Genomic DNA, 20,529 nt, shown 5'->3' on the forward strand with positions numbered 1-20,529 from the left:
GTATCAACTTCCTCATGTCATGGTCCTCTTTGAGAATGAAGGACTAATGGATGACAAACAACAACAACCACTACTAGGTCTATATCCCAAAGAGATCATCAAAAATGGAAAAAGACCTATGTATACAAAAATATTTATAGCAGCTCTTTCTGTGGAGGCAAAGAAATGGAAATGGAGGGGATGTCCATCAATTGGGGAAGGGCTGAACAAGTTGTTGTATATAACTTAATGGAATACCGTTGTGCCATAAGAAATGACAAGCAAGTGGGTTTCAGAAAAACCTGGAAAGACTTACATGAACTGATGCAAAGAGAAGTCAGTACAACCAGAAAAACTTTGTATACAGCCATATCAACATTTTCAATAATCAGCTATGAATGACTTAGCTATACTCAGCAATACAATGATCCAAGACAATTCCAAAGGACTCATGATGGAAAATGCTATCCACATACAGAGAAAGAACTGATGGAGTCTGAATGCAAATAGAAGCATACTATTTTTGCTTTATTTTTTATGTTTTCTTTCCTTTGGGTCTGTTTCTTTTTTTATAACATGATTAATATGGAAATATGTTTAACATGATTGCACATATATAACCTACATCAAACTGCTTACCATTTTAGGTAAGGGAGAGGGAGGGAAGGAAGGGAGAAAATTTGGAACAAAATTTTTTAAAATGAATGTTAAAAATGTCATTACATGTAATTGGGAAAATAAAATGCTATTTGAGAAAAGAAATTTTCTTTTTTTCAAAAGAGTGGAAGAGAAAATAAATTTCTGTTAATTTTTTTAACAGGTGGGAAGTACTACAGACAGGAAATATTGTATGCATTTTGAGATGATTTCACTTAACTACTAGTTCCATTTCTCTGTTTTACTTGTTCCAAGAAGCCACCTACAAAGTGAGAGTAAGCTATAAATGGATGTAATATAGAAACAAATCACATCAATATCTTGCCCGTGGCCCCAGAGGGCTCCAGAGGAGAGAGTGAGGCTGGTGACCTTGCACAGCCCTCCCTCACTTAAATTCAATTCACTTGCATGAACTAACTAACTAACTAAATAAATATTTTTGAAAAGAGTTTACATAGCTAAAACAAGCATCACTCTGCAACCACCTCGGTGATTAGCATCTCTCAACTTAGTTGGGTTGGTCTTCAGGCAACAGACACATAGTCCATCTCCACGTCTGCACATAAAGCCTTTTAAGCTTTGCTCGAACTGCTAGAGCTTGTGCTCTGAGGGAGCAGCCTTCAGAAATTCAGGGTCATGTCTGGATGCAGCATGAGAGGCTCGCCTTCTTTTCTGATCGGGAATCTTCAGTTCCCATGATGCAAACACTCTTGTTTTACAAGGTCTGGCTAAAAGAGATCTTACTTTTTGGTCGGGGAGGTGAACAATGGAATACAGGAAGTTTATTTTAGGGTACATACTACAACCATTTAAGTTCTCTCTCTTTCTGTGTGTCTATTACTGAGATAACTGGTGAAGGAAAACTATGTGGAACTCACTAAAATCTGTCTGCATATTCATTTTCTCTTATCTCAAGAACAGGAAATTTAAAAAAAAAACATACTGTCCTAGAAAACATATTATTTGTTCCATAAAACAATAGAAAATTCCTGGAAAGGCAGAAATTCCAAACTGAAGATTCTTAAGTGTTACCTTTAACTTATTAGCCATCTGCAGCAGCATTATTTTATACACAGTTGTGGAAAGGTCAAGTTTAGGGTAGATCAAAGAACATAGCAAAAGCAATCATGAGTTAATTGACTTCACTAAAAAGATCTGAGGGTTCTAGTTCACAGTGTTCTTTTAGTTTTGGTGACTTACCTCACCTTTAGACTTCAGTATGCAGATAAATAGTAGAGTAGTATATCTTTATCTCTTTCAAAGATGTCTTGTTTAATTAGATTCTCAAGCTCTCTTTTTATAGGCAAAAAGTAAATATTTAGCCTTTCAATGTTTTGGTGCCAGCACTAGGGCTAGAAACAATGACACCGACTCTCATTTTTAAGGCCTTGGGTACTTGCAGAATCTACTCACTACTTCTAATGCCATGAATGCCTTTGACACTTTATGTCAAAATAAGGAGCAGTTTCTCCTTAAGAAGCTTTTGTGTTGCCTCAGCAAAGATGAGTGGAAACTTCTCTGTGGAATCATACTGAACATTTACAGCATAGCTTCCTGCAGTAACAATCAGGTGATTATTGTAATTGTAAACAGTGCATGGTGGCCTCAACATCTTTAGCAAAAAGTTCTAAGAAACTTATTGGGGGAAAAAGTTGTTGAAGAAATCCTCAAAGACTACTGATATACCACAACCAGGGGTGACTTCCACCTTCATAACCATCACAGCATCTTGAAGCTAGGGGTTTTCTGTCCTGTAAAAAATAAAAATCTTCTAATTTCAAATAATGTGAACTTCCATGATAGCTTCTGGGTACAATTTTGATGAAATCTGTATATGAACACTCTGTCTCTCTCTGTCTTTGTGTGTCTTTCTCTTTGCCTGTGACCGTGTCTCTGTCTCTGTTTTTCTCTCCTCCTGTCTTTCTCTTTCTCTTTGGCTCTCACACAATTATGAGTTTAAACTATATAGCCTTACATTTGCAAGTATAGCATTTGTATCTGCCTCCTCAATGTGGTCAGTGGGTATTTGCTAGTTAATTGCTCATCAAACTTTCAGATCAAACTGAACTGGGGTGACTATATGACAGTCAGAATCTAGAAAGATCTTAATAAGATATAATATTAGACTAAATCTAATAAAATGAAATTCAATAGGAACTCGGTGTAAAAATCTTATACCTACATTTAAAAAAATCAACTTTACAAGAAAAATATGAAGTGGCATAATTAAGATATCCAGGGGGTTCCAGTGAACTGTCAAGTTTAACATAAATCAACAGCATGATATGATAGCCCAAAAAGGTAATATAATCATGGAATACATTGAAAGGGGATTTGCTACCAGAAAAAAGTGTAATAGGGACTGTACTCTATCCTTATCTGGCCACATCTGTACTATTATTTTCAGTTCTGGGCAAAGCAAAATAGGGAGGACGTTAATAAGCAGGAGAATGTCCAAAGAAGTGTAACCAAGATGGTGAAAGACTTTAATTACACATCATATGAAGAACTATTGAAGAACCTGGGGATGAATAGCCTGGAAAATAAAAGACTCAGAGACAAAATGATGACTGTCTTCCATCATTTACAGGCCTGTCATGCGGAGAAGATGACTTATTTATTCTGTTTGACCACAGAGGGCAGAACCAGGAGCAATGGGTAGAGCGTGCAATTAGGCAAATTTAGATTTGATATGAGAGGGGTAAAAACCTTCCTAACGGTTTCTTAGTAAAAGCTACTTGAGATTGTTATAAATTATCTCAAATTGGAGTTCAATCCAGATGAAGCTGTATGACCATTTGTGGGGTACATTTTAGTGGGGATTCCTTTTTATGTGTATGTTGGATTACATAGCCATCAAGGTAGCTTCCAACTGTAAAATTCTGTGATTCTATGAATCTGGATTGATTTTTATGAAATGATTTGAAAATGATCTAGAATATGCATTCTTGATCCTTTTGGAAAAATATCTCACTACCTGTATGCTATAGATAGCAATGCCATTAGAGGTTATTCCTTTAATTCCTATGATATAAAGTATAACAGTCTTCCTGGCTAGAACTTTGGCTTGGGCCATTAGGGTCATATTTTTAGAGCTAGAAGAGCCTTTGGGTCATGTAATCTAATTCCATAATTTTATCCTTGAGGAAATTGAGTTCAGAGGGGCTGTGACAAACAGTAAGTGGCAGAGCTTGGATTTGAACCCAGGCCTTCTGAATCCAATTCCCTTCTCACTACAAACATCATTTTTTTACACCAAGGGGGACTTTTGGTTGGCTTTGACTTGACCTCTACATGAAATGTAATTCCTGTAGCGTGTCTTCTAAGAAATCCCCAAAACTGTAGAATCTCAGTATTAGAGCACAGGTATGAATAATAATAAGCACCGTCTTGACTTAGGCGAGAAATTCAATCTTTCAACAATGACTGCTAGTATTGATGAGAAATATACTTTCCATAATCCACTTGTCATCAAATGAAAGTTATGAATAAATTCATTGGTTATAGACAAGGTATTGTAAGTAGAAATTGTATGATAGTGTGTTTTTTAATCCCACAGACTCTGATGGTCATTGTGCCCTTCTGTTCAGGTTATTTTATTGGGCTTAACTGCAGATTGAAATGCCATCACTTTGCATCCACATCTCAAGGTGCTGGTTGGTTGATATCAACTTCTTAAATACACAGAGTAACCATTGAAGCACAAGGTTGGCTCAGTTTCCACAGCAGAGGAAGAATTCAATTGCTTTCATGGAGTCCTCAAAAGTAGTTACATTTCCTGCAGTTTTCTAAGTTCAACAGGCCCACTGTTGAACAGAATATATATTGTCTCTAGTATTAATAAACAGGTAAGTTACAGGAAAACTATTATTCTAAAATGTCCCTGACAAAAAGTCCATTTTGGATAACACAGGAGCACACAATTATAGGAAGTCAAGAGGACCAAAACACAAATGAAACAAAATGAATATAAATACTATACTACACTGGTCCCTGACACACATATACAATAGACAGAGGAAAAGATTTTCCGACCGAGCAATCATGAGCCAGAATAACTGTCAATACTTAGCAAAAACATCCCTCAATCCTACAGTTCCTAAGAGGAGGCAAAGAGCAAATGTGCAACTGGAGATTAAGGAACGTAGGAATGAATATCATTTTAGTTAGCCACTGGGATGCAACATGGTATCAAAGGAGTCATGAAATAAAACACACTATACAAAATAAGGTAGGCAGTACTCCTACCGTACTCTGCCCGGGACAGACTATATATCTGGCAGTTTTTAGTGAAAAAATTTATGATGGTCATTTGTAAGTAGAAGTTCTCAGTCAGTCAGTATGAATTTAGTAAGCACCTACTATGTGCCAGACACAATATTACACATTGGGGATACAAAGGCAAAAGATGGTCCCTGACCTCACTGAACTCACAATCTAATAAGGGGGATAACATGCAAATAACTATGTACTAACAAGCCAAATGCAGGATAAATTGAAAAAAGCAACAAAGGCGAGGCAGTAGAATTAAGAGGGATAGGTAAAGGCTTCCTGTAGAAAATAAAATTTTATCTGGACCTTGAAGGAAGCCACAGAAGCCAGGTGGCAGAGATAAAGGGGCACATTTAAAGCATGAGAGACAGCTAGACAAAGCGCTTAAAGTCAAAACATGGAGTGTCTTATTAGATGAACAGCAAGGAAGACAGTGTCACCTGATCACAACCTATGGGGGAGGAAGCAAAATGTGTTGTGATGTGTAAGAAGACTGGAAAGGTGGCTGAGGGGGTAGAATATAAAGGGCTTTGAACACGAAAAAGAAGACTTTATATTTGATCCTGGAGGTTATAGGAACTACTGGAGCTTACTGAGGAGGAGGGTGACACAGTCTGACATGCAACTGAGGAAAATCACTTGGGCAGCTGAGTAAAGAATAGACTGAAGTGGGATAGACTAATGACAAGCCAACCAGCCAGCAAGCTATCTCAATAGTCCAGGCATGAGGAAGTGGGAATCTGCCCTAGAGCGGTAACAGTATCAGAGGGGAGAAGGAGACATATTTAAGTGATGTTAGAAAAATAACATTGATATGCCCTAGCAATAGATGGCCTAGGGGAGATGGAGAGTGATAGTGAAGAATCAAGGATATTATCTAGGTTGTGATCCTGGAGGACTGGGAGAATACTGGTGCCCTTAACATTAATTGGGAAGTTTGGAAGTTAGGTGGGTTTCAAGGCAAAATGATATCTGTTTTAGACATGTTGGGTTTAAGAGGTCTACATGACATTCAGTTCAAGATGCCTAATAGGCAGTTGGAGATGCAAGAGTAGAGGTCAATACAGAGATTTCAGCTGGAAAAGTAGATGTGAGAATCATTAGCATAGAAATAATAATTGAATCCATGGATTTGACATTACCAAGTAAAACAGTTTAGGGGAAAAGAAGGAGGCTTAGGGCACAGCTCTGTAGGACATTCAAAACAGGAGTGGTCAAGTAGGTAGGAGGAGAACCAGGATATAGTAGTGTCATGAAAACCCAGAGAAAGAGAGTATCAAGGAGAAGAGAGAGATTGACAGTGTCAAAGGCTGCAGAGAGGTCAAGAATAATGAAATTTGGGGGGTGGAGCCAAGATGGCGGCTGGAAAGCAGGGACTAGCTTGAGCTCCCTGCCGAGTCCCTCCAAAAACCTATAAAAAATGACTCTGAACCAATTCTAGAACTGCAGAAACCACAAAATAGCAGAGGGAAGCAGGGCTCCAGCCCAGGACAGCCTGGATGGTCTCTGGGTGGGGTCTATCCCACACGGAGTTGGGAGCAGAGCAGAGCCCAGTGTGAGCAGCGCAGACCAACCAGACCAGGAGCCGGGGGGAGTGTGCCCTAGCACCCTGAATCAGTGAGCTGCAGCAGTTACCAGACTTCTCAACCCACAAACACCAAAGACAACAGAGAAGATTAGTGGGAAAAGCTGCATGAAGGAGTTCACAGTTCAGCTACTGCTCTGTGGGCAGCGGAGGTGGGGCAGCTACAGAACTACAGCTGCAGTTGGTTCTGGCGCCAGGCCCACCTGGTGGGAGGAATTAAGTGGTGGATCAGAGCAGGAGTGAAGAGCCTGCTGAAGATCTAAGTCCAGTCCGGGTTGGGGGTTCTTGGGGAAGGAGAAGTGCTGGTGTGGCAGAACTGGCACATCCCCCCAAGCTTGGAACGTAGTTCTCTTAACTCTACAAGCAGTCATACCCTGCTGAAAAACTCAAGGGTCAGGTCAGTTGGCTGGGAACATGGCCAGGCAGCGAAAACGCACCCAGATTCAGTCTCAGACTCTGGAATCTTACTTTGGTGACAAAGGAGACCAAAACATACAGCCAGAAGAAGTCAACAAAGTCAAAGAGCCTACAACAAAAGCCTCCAAAAAAACATGAACTGGTCTCAGGCCATGGAAGAGCTCAAAAAGGATTTGGAAAAGCAAGTTAGAGAAGTAGAGGAAAAATTGGGAAGAGAAATGAGAAGGATGCAAGAAAACCATGAAAAACAAGTCAATGACTTGCTAAAGGAAACCCAAAAAAATACTGAAAAATACACTGAAGAAAACAACACCTTAAAAATAGGCTAACTCAAATGGCAAAAGAGCTCCAAAAAGTCAATGAGGAGAAGAATGCCTTGAAAGGCAGAATTAGCCAAATGGAAAAGGAGGTTCAACGGACCACTGAAGAAAATACTACCTTAAAAATTAGACTGGAGCAAGTGGAAACTAGTGACTTTATGAAAAATCAAGATATTATAAACAGAACCAAAGGAATGAAAAAATGGAAGACAATGTAAAATATCTCATCGGAAAAACCACTGACCTGGAAAATAGATCCAGGAGAGATACTTTAAAAATTATTGGACTACCTGAAAGCCATGATCAAAAAAAGAGCCTAGATATCATCTTTCAAGAAATTATCAAGGAGAACTGCCCTGATATTCTAGAGCCACAGTGCAAAATAGAAATTGAAAGAATCCACCAATTGCCTCCTCAAATAGATCCCAAAAAGAAATCTCCTAGGAATATTGTCACCAAATTCCAGAGCTCCCAGATCAAGGAGAAAATACTGCAAGCAGCCAGAAAGAAACAATTTGAGTATTGTGGACACACAGTCAGAATAATCCAAGATCTAGCAGCTTCTACATTAAGAGAGCAAAGGGCTTGGAATACGATATTCCAGAGGTCAATGGAGATAGGATTAAAACCTAGAATCACCTACCCAGCAAAACTGAGTATCATGCTCCAAGGCAAAATATGTATTTTCAATAAAATAGAGGACTTTCAAGCTTTCTCAGTGAAAAGACCAGAGCTGAATAGAAAATTTGACTTTCAAACACAAGAATCAAGAGAAGCATGAAAAGGTAATCAAGAAAAAGAACAAGAAAAAGAAATTGGAAGGGTCTTACTAAAGTTGAACTGTTTTGTTTACATTCCTACATGGAAAGATGATGTTTATGATTCATGAGACCTCAGTATTAGGGTAGCTGAAGGGAATATGCATATATATATGTTTATGTATATATATATATATATATATATATGTGTGTGTATGTGAGTGTGTATGTGTGTATATATGTGTGAGTGTGTGTATATACATATATATATATACATATATATGTATATATATATATATAGATAGAGAGAGAGAGAGAGAGAGAGAGAGAGAGAGAGAGAGAGAGAGGGCACAGGGTAAGTTGAAGATGAAGGGAAGATATCTAAAAGAAATAAAATCAAATTAAGGGATGAGAGAGGAATATATTGAGAGAGGGAGATAGGGAGAGATAGAATGGGGTAAATTATTTCACATAAAAGTGTCAGGAAAAAGCAGTTCTGTAGGAAGAGAAGTCAGGTGAGGGGGAATGAGTGAATCTTGCTCTCATCAGATTTCACGTGAGGAGGGAATACCATACATACTCAATTGGGTATCTTATCCCACAGGAAAAAAGGAGGAAGAAGATAAAAAGGGGGGATGATAGAAGGGAGGGCAGATGGGGGTGGAGGTAATGAAAAACAAACACTTTCGAAAGGGGACAGGGTCAAGGGAGAAAATTCGATAAAGGGGGATAGGCTAGGAAGGAGCAAAATATAGTGAGTCTTTCACAACATGAGTATTGTGGAAGGGTTATACATAATGATATGCATGTGGCCTATGTTGAATTGCTTGACTTCTTAGGGAGGGTGGGTGGGAAGGGAAGAGGGGAGAGAATTTGGAACTCAAAGTTTTAAAAACAGATGTTCAAAAAGAAAAAAAAAAGTTTTTGCATGCAACTAGAAAATAAGATACACAGGCAATGGGGCATAGAAATTTATCTTGCCCTACAAAAAAGGAAGGGAAAAGGGGATGGGAGGGGAGTGGGGTGACAGAAGGGAGGGCTGACTGGGGAACAGGGCAACCAGAATATACGCCATCTTGGAGTAGGGGGAGGGTAGAAATGGGGAGAAAATTTGTAATTCAAACTCTTGTGAAAATCAATGCTGAAAACTAAATATATTAAATAAAAAATTAAAAAAAGAATAATGAAATTGAGAAAAACCCATTGGATGCAGCAATTCAGAAATCACTGGTAACTTTGGAGAGAGCTTTCTTGGTTCAATGATGTGGTCAGAAGTCAGATTTTGAGAGTTAAGAGGAAAATGAGAAGATAGGTAGTGGAAGTCCCTATTGTAGATGGTCTTCTCTAAGAGGTTAGCCACAAAAGCTGGAGATATATAGAATACATAGCAGAGATGGAAGTATCAAGTGAGTTTTTTGAGGATAGAGAAGACATAGATATGATTATATGTAATAAGGAAACAGCCAGTAGACAAGAAGAGATTGAAAATAGTAACATTGTGGGGAATGATAGAGTGACCTCTCTGGAAAGATTAGGTATATTGTCTTTCCTCCTAATGGGAGTATTTGGTAGCAGAGTTGGCTTTGTAGTCCATAAGAAAAGATTTCCCAGGAAAAATGATTCTCCCAAAATAAAAAGGGCTGTTTTGGAAATTAATGTTTTCTCCTTCACTTAAGTTCTTCAAGGAGGAGCTAGATAACCATATTTCAGGGATGTAATAGAGGGATTTCCTTTTCAAGAAAGAGCTTTTCTGCATAAAATAGTAAATAAACATAAAATAAGCTGGCATATGACATGAAGTCTGGGCATATCTCAAAATTTCATTAGTTTTAAAATTTGATATCTAGTTATCAAAGTGAAAGTAAATCTTTTATAAGTTTTTTTTTGAGGGGGGAAGGCAAGGCAATTGGGGTTAAATGATTTGCCCAAGGTCACAGCTAGTAAGCATCTAGTGTCTGAGGCCAAATTTGAACTCAGGTTCTCCTGACTTCAGGGCTGGTGTTTTGTTCACTGTGCCACCTAGCTGCCCCAAAGTGTAAGCAAATCTAGAGAAATTAGGTCCTTATATACACCTGTTATCCATATCAACCGAGTCTTCATTTTTCTTGTCTGGATAGCTATATCGAAGAGAGCGTTTTCTTCTAAATTCTTGTGTGAATGCTCTGAACTGTCCTCTTGTTCCACAGTCTGTAAAAAAGAAAAGCTTATATTAATGTCACGGAAGAACTAATGATTAGCACACTGGCCAAATCTTCAAATGCTATTTCTTTGTGTGAAATAGAGATTTCTTTGTGTGAAATAGAGATCTTCTAGGAAGACAGAAAGGAGAAATTTATACAATCCTTGTTCCCTAATGTCAATACCCAACAAAGCACAGGATACCTTTTCCATGCACAGATTCAAGATGTCAAATATTTGCCCTGTACTGTGCCAACTCAAGCCTGATCCCTGACAGCTTAATTCCAAATTCAGAGCAAAAGTACCTTCATTTTCATCCATTCCTCAAGAGAGATTTTCCCCCTCCTAACACCTATTCATGAGTTTATTTTATTTTTCCTTGAACTGAAAATTGACTATATATGTAACCCTTTAATTTTTAAGATTATGAGAATAGATCTTAACTGTCCCAATGAGAAAAGTTTATTATTAGAAGAAGTCTTTGTCTAAAAAGTCCATTAACAACTGAATTTAAGTTCTCATCTAAAAAGGTTTTTTTTGTTGTTAGAAATGGCAGATGAATTGTAAATAATCAAATTTGCCCCAGGGAGGATAACTCAATACCTTGGAAACTTGCATGGGAAATAGCTCCAGAGAAATATTTTATTCTATAGCTAAATTCAATTGTATCAATATTATTTTGATGTATTGACTGTATCATATTTTCAGCATAGGTCATGTATCATACTTTCCATTATCTTTTCAGGGTTAGAGTTTTTTTTCTATTGGTGTCAAATATTTATCTTCACCTTGATTTCCACAAGGTTTCTGGGAAAACCATTCTGTAATAGCAGTACAGAAGAGAGGGAAAGAGCTCCTTATGGCACGATATTAAAAATAGTAACTAGATTCAAAGGTGGAGAAAATCATGCAACTGTTCTGACACAGTCTGCTACAAATTTATGTTTTGTACCCTCAACTGGGCCCTCACTACTGCTAGGTAATTGTCATGTTAAGGTTTTCTTGCGGTGTCTACGATCTGAGTTTTTCAGAAATACTTTGAAGGAAATTTCTAAGTCAGACATGGAACAGCAGCAACATCATGAAATATTATGGTAATAAGACTAGTCACTTATGAAAGAAATTAAACTTTCATTAGCCTACAAACGGAAGCACAATTTACTTGAACAAAAGTCATGAGTAAACATAAATATATTTACATGTGATATAAAATATACTGTATTTAAAATGACTTGAAGCTTTAAAAAGAGAAGTTAATATGAAATATGCAGCTGGAAATTACAAAAACAGATGGTTGCATAAATCCCAGAAGAAAATATACATCTGTTTGTGGTTTGTGAAACTCTTTATTTGAAGGAGGATTTATCTGATTCAGTGGCATGGGGGCTTAGCATGGGGCTTGTTTTATTTTAGCACATGGGCTACATTATATATGAGGAATCATCCTTCACTTCTGATAAAAATGAATTGGTACATGATTTGCCAAGCAGATGCACCAGTTGTGGGGTTTTGACAGAACCAAATGGAGAAGTGATAAGGAATAATGGCTACATTTAAGAAGAGTGTTGAATTAAATGTGTTTGTATTGCCCAGAAGGCTATGCAAAGAATCCGACGATTAGATGACAGGAAAATGATTTTGGAATTGAGCAATAACCTGTAGAGATTGTTGCTTCTGTAACTTTCCCTTCCTGGGTGGTAATTCTAGGATTAAGGAATATCCAACTAGAAGAATACATCTGTTTATTATCAAGAAAGAGGTGATTCTGAGGAAGGCGTATGAAATAAAGATGGCTCTGGGGAAGAAACAAGTTATTGCTTATAAAGCCAGTTGTAGAGGGAGAGAAGAGAAAGTGCTGGAAAGGGTTTACAAAACAAACACATTATAGCCAAAGTAACATTTTAGAATCTGAATCATTTATACTAATTTTTTAAAATGTGAAATAATTTTAATGAGAAGTGAGAAAAAAGACAAACCAGCAAGTCCCAGTGAAGAGGTGAGGCCTCCAGTTTATTGAACAAATTAATAGTATCCTCTTATTTTAGCTTCTTTGGCACTGGCAAATTTTGGTTCCACTGCTCTTTTTTCTATTTTCTCAGCATTTTATTTGATAGTTCCCCTCATCCCATAATTCCTCTCTCCACAAATCATAGAAATACATTTATTGAACATTTACTTTCTGAAAGAAACCTTTAAACCCTCAATGTTCCATGGTACAGCCTGTAGACTTTTTATTCTACCAAATTCATCTTGTTTTCATGGAGAGCCCAGTTTTTTCTTATTCAGTACTTTAAGGGACTCGTATTTTCACCAATGTGGCTGTTTCCTCCAATGACGGACATTTAAATCCTTCTTTGCCTTCTCAACCCGTGTAACTAACTCTTGTCCATCCACATGCTCCCACATAAATCCTCCACAATATATAGATCCTCAGCAAGCTACATCTTTGTAGTAGCCCCAGCTGATTGACATGAAAAATATAGTATCCTGTTGCACCACTTGTTAACTGTTAAAAAGCTCTACTTGACTCAGTAGAGCAAGATGTCATCTTAAAGATTCTCTTCCAAGAAAATGTCTTCCATAACTAGATTAAGGTCATGTGAGTTTCCTCCCAAAAATGAAACAACTGAGATAACTTTGCTTAATGACCTTCGAACACCAAGCTGGACACAAAATACATAGACATGTGCTTGTCAAAAGTGGTTGACACTGTCATGGAGGAAATGTGGTGCAAAGCTCAAGTCAAAGAAAGATTCCCACTAGATGGTGAGGACTTTCTCTAGTTCTCTTGACATTACAGAAGCATATAGCATATTCATATGTTTTCCCTTTATTTCAATATACAACTGATTCACTTTTTGTGGCTATACAGTACTTTTAGGCAGCTTGTTGTTGTAATGTATAGAGCACAGGACCTGGTGTCCATAAGACCTGTGTTCAAATCTAGCCTTAGACACTTGCTAGCTGTGTCACCATGGGCAAGTCACTTAACCTCTGTCTGCCTCAGATTGCTCATATGAAAAATTGGGATAAAAACAGAACCCATACCTCCCAGGTTACTGTGAGGATAAAATGATATAATTTTTTGTAAAGCACTTTGCAAAGTTCAAAACATTATATAAATGCTATCTATTATGATTACTATTATTATCTATTAATATCTTTTTCTACCACTTCTGATTCAGTTCTTTATGACACTACCTACTTTGATGAAGTAGAAATATAGATTAATAGATTTTAATGTGTTCTTAAACATATTTTGCTATTCTGATGTCATAATTTTTAAAAAATGTTAGACAGTTTCAGGTATCAGTCTTGCCTCACTTATCCAAAGGAAGAACCTGGCTAGAATTTCTCATGTTTTCCAGGCAATGGTACAGGCTTAGGTAATGAGAATATTGGTAAAAATGTCTTTTCTGTTGCCAAACTTTTTCCCACTTTTGAGATGTGTATACTCACATACGTATATACAAATAACATAATATGAAAAAATGCACACATATGTATGTAAGTATAATGAAAAGCATATTACATGTAATGTGAAATACATGAGGAATTGATAGCACATATAATAAGAATTATACTACATTAATGAAAATATATAGTATACAGTAATGATATATTTCTCATTGTCATTTCCCCATCCTGTTTGTAGAGGAAATTTGGAGAATTTGGAATTTTCTGATCACATTTACAGAAATACTTCAAAACAAAAGTTCATAAGCTTGGGTACACGAATGTTTTTAAAAATATTTTTTGTAACTTCATTTCAATGTAATTGATGCCCTTTGTAATCTTATCTATTTTATGTATTCAAAATCAATATTACAAGAAAGGCTCCCTAGGCTTTGCCAGACTGACAAAAGGGTCCATCACACACACACACACACACACACACACACACACACACACACACACACAGAAAGAAAGAGAGAGAGAGTTAAGAACTACTATTCTTTGTAATGTCCATTATTTCAATGAAGATCTATTGAGACGGATTATAGCCCCCTTCACACTTTAGTAGTCTCTCTGAATTGCCGTGGCAAAACGAAAAGGAAAACAGAGATCATTCAGTGACCGGTCAATAGGGACATGTTTTTGCCTTTCTTTGTATCCCTCCGGTGCTTTGTACAATGCCTAACAAAATCCAAGTATTTAGTAAATGTCTATTAACTATCTTTCTAGTCTCCTCCCATGCATGCTGTATGTAGTTCAGCTATACTGGTGAATTTGATCCTCACACACGACATTCAATTTCTCAGCTTTTGCACTGGCTGCATGTAACCCCTCCTGGCATGCCTTCCTCCTCTTCTTAGATTCATTGGATTCCTTCAAGACTCACATAATTCTACCACCTGCATGATTTCTCTCCCTGGATGCCCCTCCCCAGTTTCTAAGGTTATCATATCTATTCTCTGTATTCTTTATATGCCTTTCCATGTACATAGTGCTATTCTCTCCCATTCACATGTAAGTTCCTTGATAGCAGGTGCTGAGGGCATCTTCACAAAATCGTGTTGATTGAACAGTAGGCATCCAGCTTTAATGAAAGCTATTTCTAGAAAACACTGAACTTGAAATATAATTTTAATGAAAAGACATGCAAATGAAAATATACCATGTGAAAATGAAATTCATCTGAATAGAATATCTTAATCTCCACTCTCACATCACCAGCTCCCTATTGAATATTTCTGATGGGATGTTGTGTAGACACTTCAAACTCAAAATGTCCAAAATGTAACTCATTATCGTATCTCCCAAACTCTTCCCTCTTCCCAGTTTTCCTTTTACTGTTGAGGGCACTACCATCCTCTCAATCCCTTTCACTCATGACCTAGATGTCATATTCAACTTCTTACTCACACTTATACCACATATCCAACTATGGCCAAGTCTTGTTTCTATCTTCATGAGATGGCTTTTATACTTCCCCTGTTCTCCACTAAGTCAGTGGCCACCTTGGGTCATGGCCTTATAACCTGATACCTGGACTATTGCAATAGACTTTGGTTGATCTTCCTGCCTGAAGTATCTCCCCATTCATGTCCCCCATTTCTGAAACGTTCTCCTTCCTTATTTCCCTGGCCTCCTTCCAGGTCCCACTCTCTACTGCTAGTACCTTTCCTTCTAAAATTACCTTCCATATTATATAGATATAGGTATCTATAGATATATAGAATATATAGATATATATAGTGTGTGTATACATATATGTATAGATATAGATGTATATTTCATATACCTAGTGATTTACATTTTGTCTCCCCTATTAGAATGAACTTCTTAGGGCAGGAACTATGTTTTTGTCCTACTTTATATCCTTAATGCTTAGCAAAGTGCCCAGCACACAGTAAGTACTTAATATATGCTTACTGACTGAATAAAAAAAAAATCAACTTCAAAAGAATAAAATTAAGAAGGCATAATTAGACAGTAGTTGTTCTGGAAAAAATATGGTAATTTTTAGTAGATTAAAGGGAGTCATCTGTGTGATATAGCATTCAAAGAGGCTAACTGATCTTAGGATACATTAAAAGGGAGTTCAATTCTAGGAAGAGGGAGGAGATAGTCTTATTCTACACATACTCTGTCCTCATCATTTGTCATCTAGAGATTTGTATTTATTCTGGAATTTCTAGTTTTAGAAGGACATTGACAACCTAGAAAGCATCGAGAGAAGGGCATAGAAACTGGAGGAAGGCCCAGAGCCCATTTCATATAAGGATTAGTCCCTTTGGACTCAAAAATTCTGTAATTCTCCTCAATCCCTACCAAGTCCAGATGTTCATATGACAAATACAATAAAGTTTGTCCAGTACTGAAACGCTATTGGAAACTGTTGTATGTCGCTGCTTTCTAAACTTTTATAATTATCAGCTACAATTTTTATTGTTGTTTTTTGGTTACTTTTATTTCAATCTTTTTATCCTTTTCAATAGAATTTAATTACTTATAACCAGAAGGTCAATCATCATTTTGTTATCATTCTTTTATATTTAAATTTCTGCATTCTATTTGGCAGGTGGTTAAAATGTCTGCTTTTTGTAATTGAAAAAAGTATTGGAATGTAAAGTCACTTTTGATAGGCCAATGAGAAGCATTTTGGTGACAAATTGAATAGAGGATAGGACTCTTAGATGGTGATCATCCCACAGTGATGGATGATTACGATGATTTTATGGCATGCTTATAATAATTATGGAATCCAGATTTACTGTGATTTTTCATCTCTCAATAGATATGCTCAAGGTATCTGTATTGTGTAGAAACCTGACATGCACTATGAATATACAGGATATTACATTCTTTCTTCTCTTTAACAGTAGTCTTAATTAGAGGTGGAAACACCATGTGAATAGTGTCTTAGCTCCTCTCCCCACTACCTAAAATCAATAATATATATATATACATATATATATATATTATGATGTATTAGTACATAGCTAACACACAAATTATATCAGATAAAAATAAAAAGGAAAAGCAGTTTTGCTTTCAAGTCTCAGTAATATACTATGAGCGTGCCAAGGCTCGTGAACGCTAACTTCCCAATGAATGATTTTGGCCGTGGTAACTCATGAAGCCATCTACTAAGTTGTAGAGGGGTTACAATCAGTAGATGAAATTGATGTAACAATGAGATCCTTTCAAGTACTATGCACATATACACATATAAATAATGATAGTGATAAGTCGCACGTATATAATGTTTTAAGCTTTACAAAGTGATTTACATATATTATTGCATTTTATCCTCATAATCTCCCTGGGAGGTGATATTTAGTTGTTATTAGTCTCCCCAGATAAGGAAACTGAGGTAGACAGAGGGTAGGTGACTTGCCCAGGATCACACAACTAGTCTCTGAAGCAAGATTTGAATTTGGAGATTTTATATAATTATATAATTTAATTTTTTTTCTTATTTTTAAACTTACGGAGCCCTTGCCACTGCAAATACAATGAAGGCAATAGTTAAATCCAAAACAGCCTTACCTAATTAAAGTTGCCTGATGAGTTTTCAAGGAAGATTTTTTTCTAAAACTTCTTTCTATTCAAGTGATTACTGACCTTCACAGCAATCTTGCCACACTCTCAAATCAATCTTTGGTATCTCATTGCAGTTCACGTATCCCTGAGGGTATTCTGCCTTTAAGAAGACATCAGTCTGGACCTGCTGAATATTGTCGCCGTTTTCACACAGTACATGTGCCAGTGAAGCCTGTTTCAGCTGAGTGACCTGTGCTGGTGTGAATACTCCAGGGTTTTCATACCAGAACCTAGTTGGCAAGCCAGAAAGACACAGTATCATGGATCACCTGCCTGAAAACTAAATTGCATATCAAACAGTGATAATGAGGCAAAGATAAGAGCAGAAAGAAAAAGCACCATATGGAAGAGATCACATTTGTTCTCCAATTAAATGTACTTTAATTGCCATCAGTGTTTTATATTAAGTTCTTAAATCACATATCCTTGAACTATTACTTTCTACCAGAAACTTTTTAAAAATAGCTTAGCAAATGAAGTTCCTTTAACAGAACATATTTTTTTAATCCACAGAAAATCGGTAATTTGAAGGTCATGTATATTTTTAGAGAGTATTTTGGAAACTTCATAGCCTTAAAGCTGCATCAAGCTATATTTAAAAGGGAAAAGTCCACATTCCTCTACTGAAACATGAATATTCACACTCAATGAATAATTTAAATAAATGGACTCATTATTAAAGTCATGACAAAGTGTTTATTTATTGGGAAAATGATTTCATTACTGCCACGAACTGAAATTCTACTGAAAACTTTTAGTCACTCTAGTGTTAATGTGAGGCTATCAAAAGACTAATTCTTAAAATCTTAAGAGAACAAAGACAAAAGCTTCCCAATATGTTCTATGACTTATTTTGCTTGGAGGATTCTTTATCAGTTTCAGGGGCAGCCAACACCTGAACATCGGGACAGGTTTATAAATTAGACTGAGGGTCAACAATGAAACTTAGACAGTAGAAGCTTTTGATCACTCTGAATCTAATGGGGTAAATGATGTATAAAACTAGACAATGAAACACTTTAAGAAATGAGGAACTCTATAGGTCAGAGAATACAGATGTTCTAGAAGCAGGCTATCACGTGAAGAACTACTAAGAAGGTCATATACCAGTATGGTAGATAATAGATGGACCACCCAGCCTACAGACTGAATCCCATGGGACCACAGATGGTTGACCTGGAAACCCAAAACTTAGCAGAATGGGTCTATTATCCTTCTGTTTGAATAGGGATGAAAGATCTGTGTGACTGCTGATCCTGGTACTTCGTGGAGCTGTGTGTTCATTTTGATAAACTACTGTCGATCCAAATGTGGGCATCAGTGTGTTTATCTTCCTTGAACTTTTTTCAAGAGTTCAATATGTAGTGAAAAAAAGAATACAATCCCTTTCCATTCTTTTTCATTAAACTGCCACATGGAAGACCTGACGAAAGTATGTCTAAAGCAAAGAAATTTCCTCAGGAGAAATCTTCTTCCCATCATGGAATAATTTTCTTGAAAACGAATGTGAATTAACATTATTCATGGTCAGAGAAATTGTATCCAGCTTCAACCAATATACAGTAGAATTTCAGAATATGAATTTTGAGGGATAGACATTATACAACTCTAATTTCATAAGCTTCCTTTCAGACTATGTTAGACAAATTTTATGTGTAGGTCATTTTTGGTTAGTAAAGTAAAGAGATATGCAGACACATTTATTCACCTGTCACCATCTCTTAGTCGTTGAAACTGGGTAACAAAAAGGCACATCAGGGTTGGTCCTACTCTTGTGCCAGGGATTAAGTCTTCTACCATTAAGGCAGGCCAAAGGTCAATATTGAGTGGAGTACCATAGAGCCTAGAAAACATCAGCAACAAAGATTTGTGTAAACATTTAAAATGTCATCAAAATTGTGCCCTTTATCAAACATAGATATGATATTTTTACATTGGTAAATCAAGGGGATACTATAGCTAGCATTTATATAGTCCAGTGTTCTTTATATGTGCATGTATACGTACATACACACGTTATACACACACACATACATGCACATATTTAATCTCATTTGCTCCTCATAGCAATCCTGTGGGGTTGGTACTATTATACATATTTTTACAGATTAGGAAATTAAAGATATAAAAAATTAAGTAAATTGCACAAAGTCATAACTGGTAATTATCTTGTTTCTGACAGAATTTTGAATTCAGGTCTTTCAGAATCCAAGTCCTATAGTCTATCCAATTATTGCCCTACCTAGAGACTACAAAAAATGGAAATAATATTATACTTGCAGCTAATATTTTACAAGTATTATTCTATGTTACAGAGACCCAGAGAGTCTCAGGAAGAACATGGCTTACAAGAACAGAAATCTTACTTTGGGATCTTATTTTTGAAACAAATCCCTACCTTAAAACTCAAATTCATACAGCTTTCACTTTCCAACCAAGGAGCAAGTTTAGACTATTTATGCAAATCTGTTCAGTAGTCAATTTCCCTGCTTGAATGTACCAGTACCATAATACCCTCTATTAGATAAAGGTGTGTTCTGGTAAAAAGCATTAATTAAAATCCTCTCAGTGAAGTGTGTGGGTATGACAACTGCTTTCTATTTAACACATAATTAATAAATGACTTGGTAACAAAGAAGAAATTTTAGCAACTACCTATTTGAACAGTGAATCAATCATATAATAAGAACAAGGAATAATAGGCAGCTTATGCTATGCTGATATCTATGAAATGCTAAGAGATTCAATAGGTTTTATCAATCTTCCATGAAGCATTATGAAGCATATGGACAAATATAACACAGAATGAGGAACTGATATAATCATATGTCCAGTGAAGTATTCTTAATCTCACCCCCCAATTTTTATTGCTTTCTCACTCATAAAAATACTTTGTATTTTTAAGTGTATATTACATAGTAGAACATAAGCTTTTTGAGGGCAAGGATGGTTTTGTCTTTGTCTTTTTATTCGTCCAAACCTAGAAAGAGGCCTTGTCTTTTTTGTGATGGTGGTGGGGCAGATTTATAATTGCATCGGTTCGGGGAGCTTGTTGTTGGCAGTATGCTATTCCAGAATGACATAAGTTAAGAGTTGGAGAGGAGCTCCAGAGCCATCTATTCTCATCCATACACTAACACACCTGAAAAGTGACTGTCCAGACTATGTTAGAGCTTGCTGAGGAGGGGGGAGTCATCATTTCTAGAGGTTAGCCCTTCCACATCAGGATAGCTCCAATTATTAGGGAGTTTTTCCTGACATAGAGCTGAAATTTACTTCTTTTCAACATCAAGGCATTGCTCCTTGTCCTCTG

General features: G+C 36.7%; 1 protein-coding gene across 1 annotated transcript in view; it reads right to left on the bottom strand.

Annotated features, from left to right (window-relative positions):
• Positions 1-20,529, bottom strand: part of PXDNL (peroxidasin like) — a 570,999-nt gene that overhangs the window by 21,605 nt on the left and 528,865 nt on the right. The window contains exons 18-20 of the mRNA XM_036767090.1: positions 18,925-19,059; positions 17,238-17,446; positions 10,061-10,175 (exon numbers count right to left, since the gene is read on the bottom strand). Coding sequence (XP_036622985.1) covers positions 10,061-10,175; positions 17,238-17,446; positions 18,925-19,059 — 459 coding nt within the window. The remainder of the gene's footprint in view (positions 1-10,060; positions 10,176-17,237; positions 17,447-18,924; positions 19,060-20,529) is intronic.

Source organism: Trichosurus vulpecula, chromosome 1, assembly GCF_011100635.1.
Source record: "Trichosurus vulpecula isolate mTriVul1 chromosome 1, mTriVul1.pri, whole genome shotgun sequence".
Classification (NCBI taxonomy): domain Eukaryota; kingdom Metazoa; phylum Chordata; class Mammalia; order Diprotodontia; family Phalangeridae; genus Trichosurus; species Trichosurus vulpecula.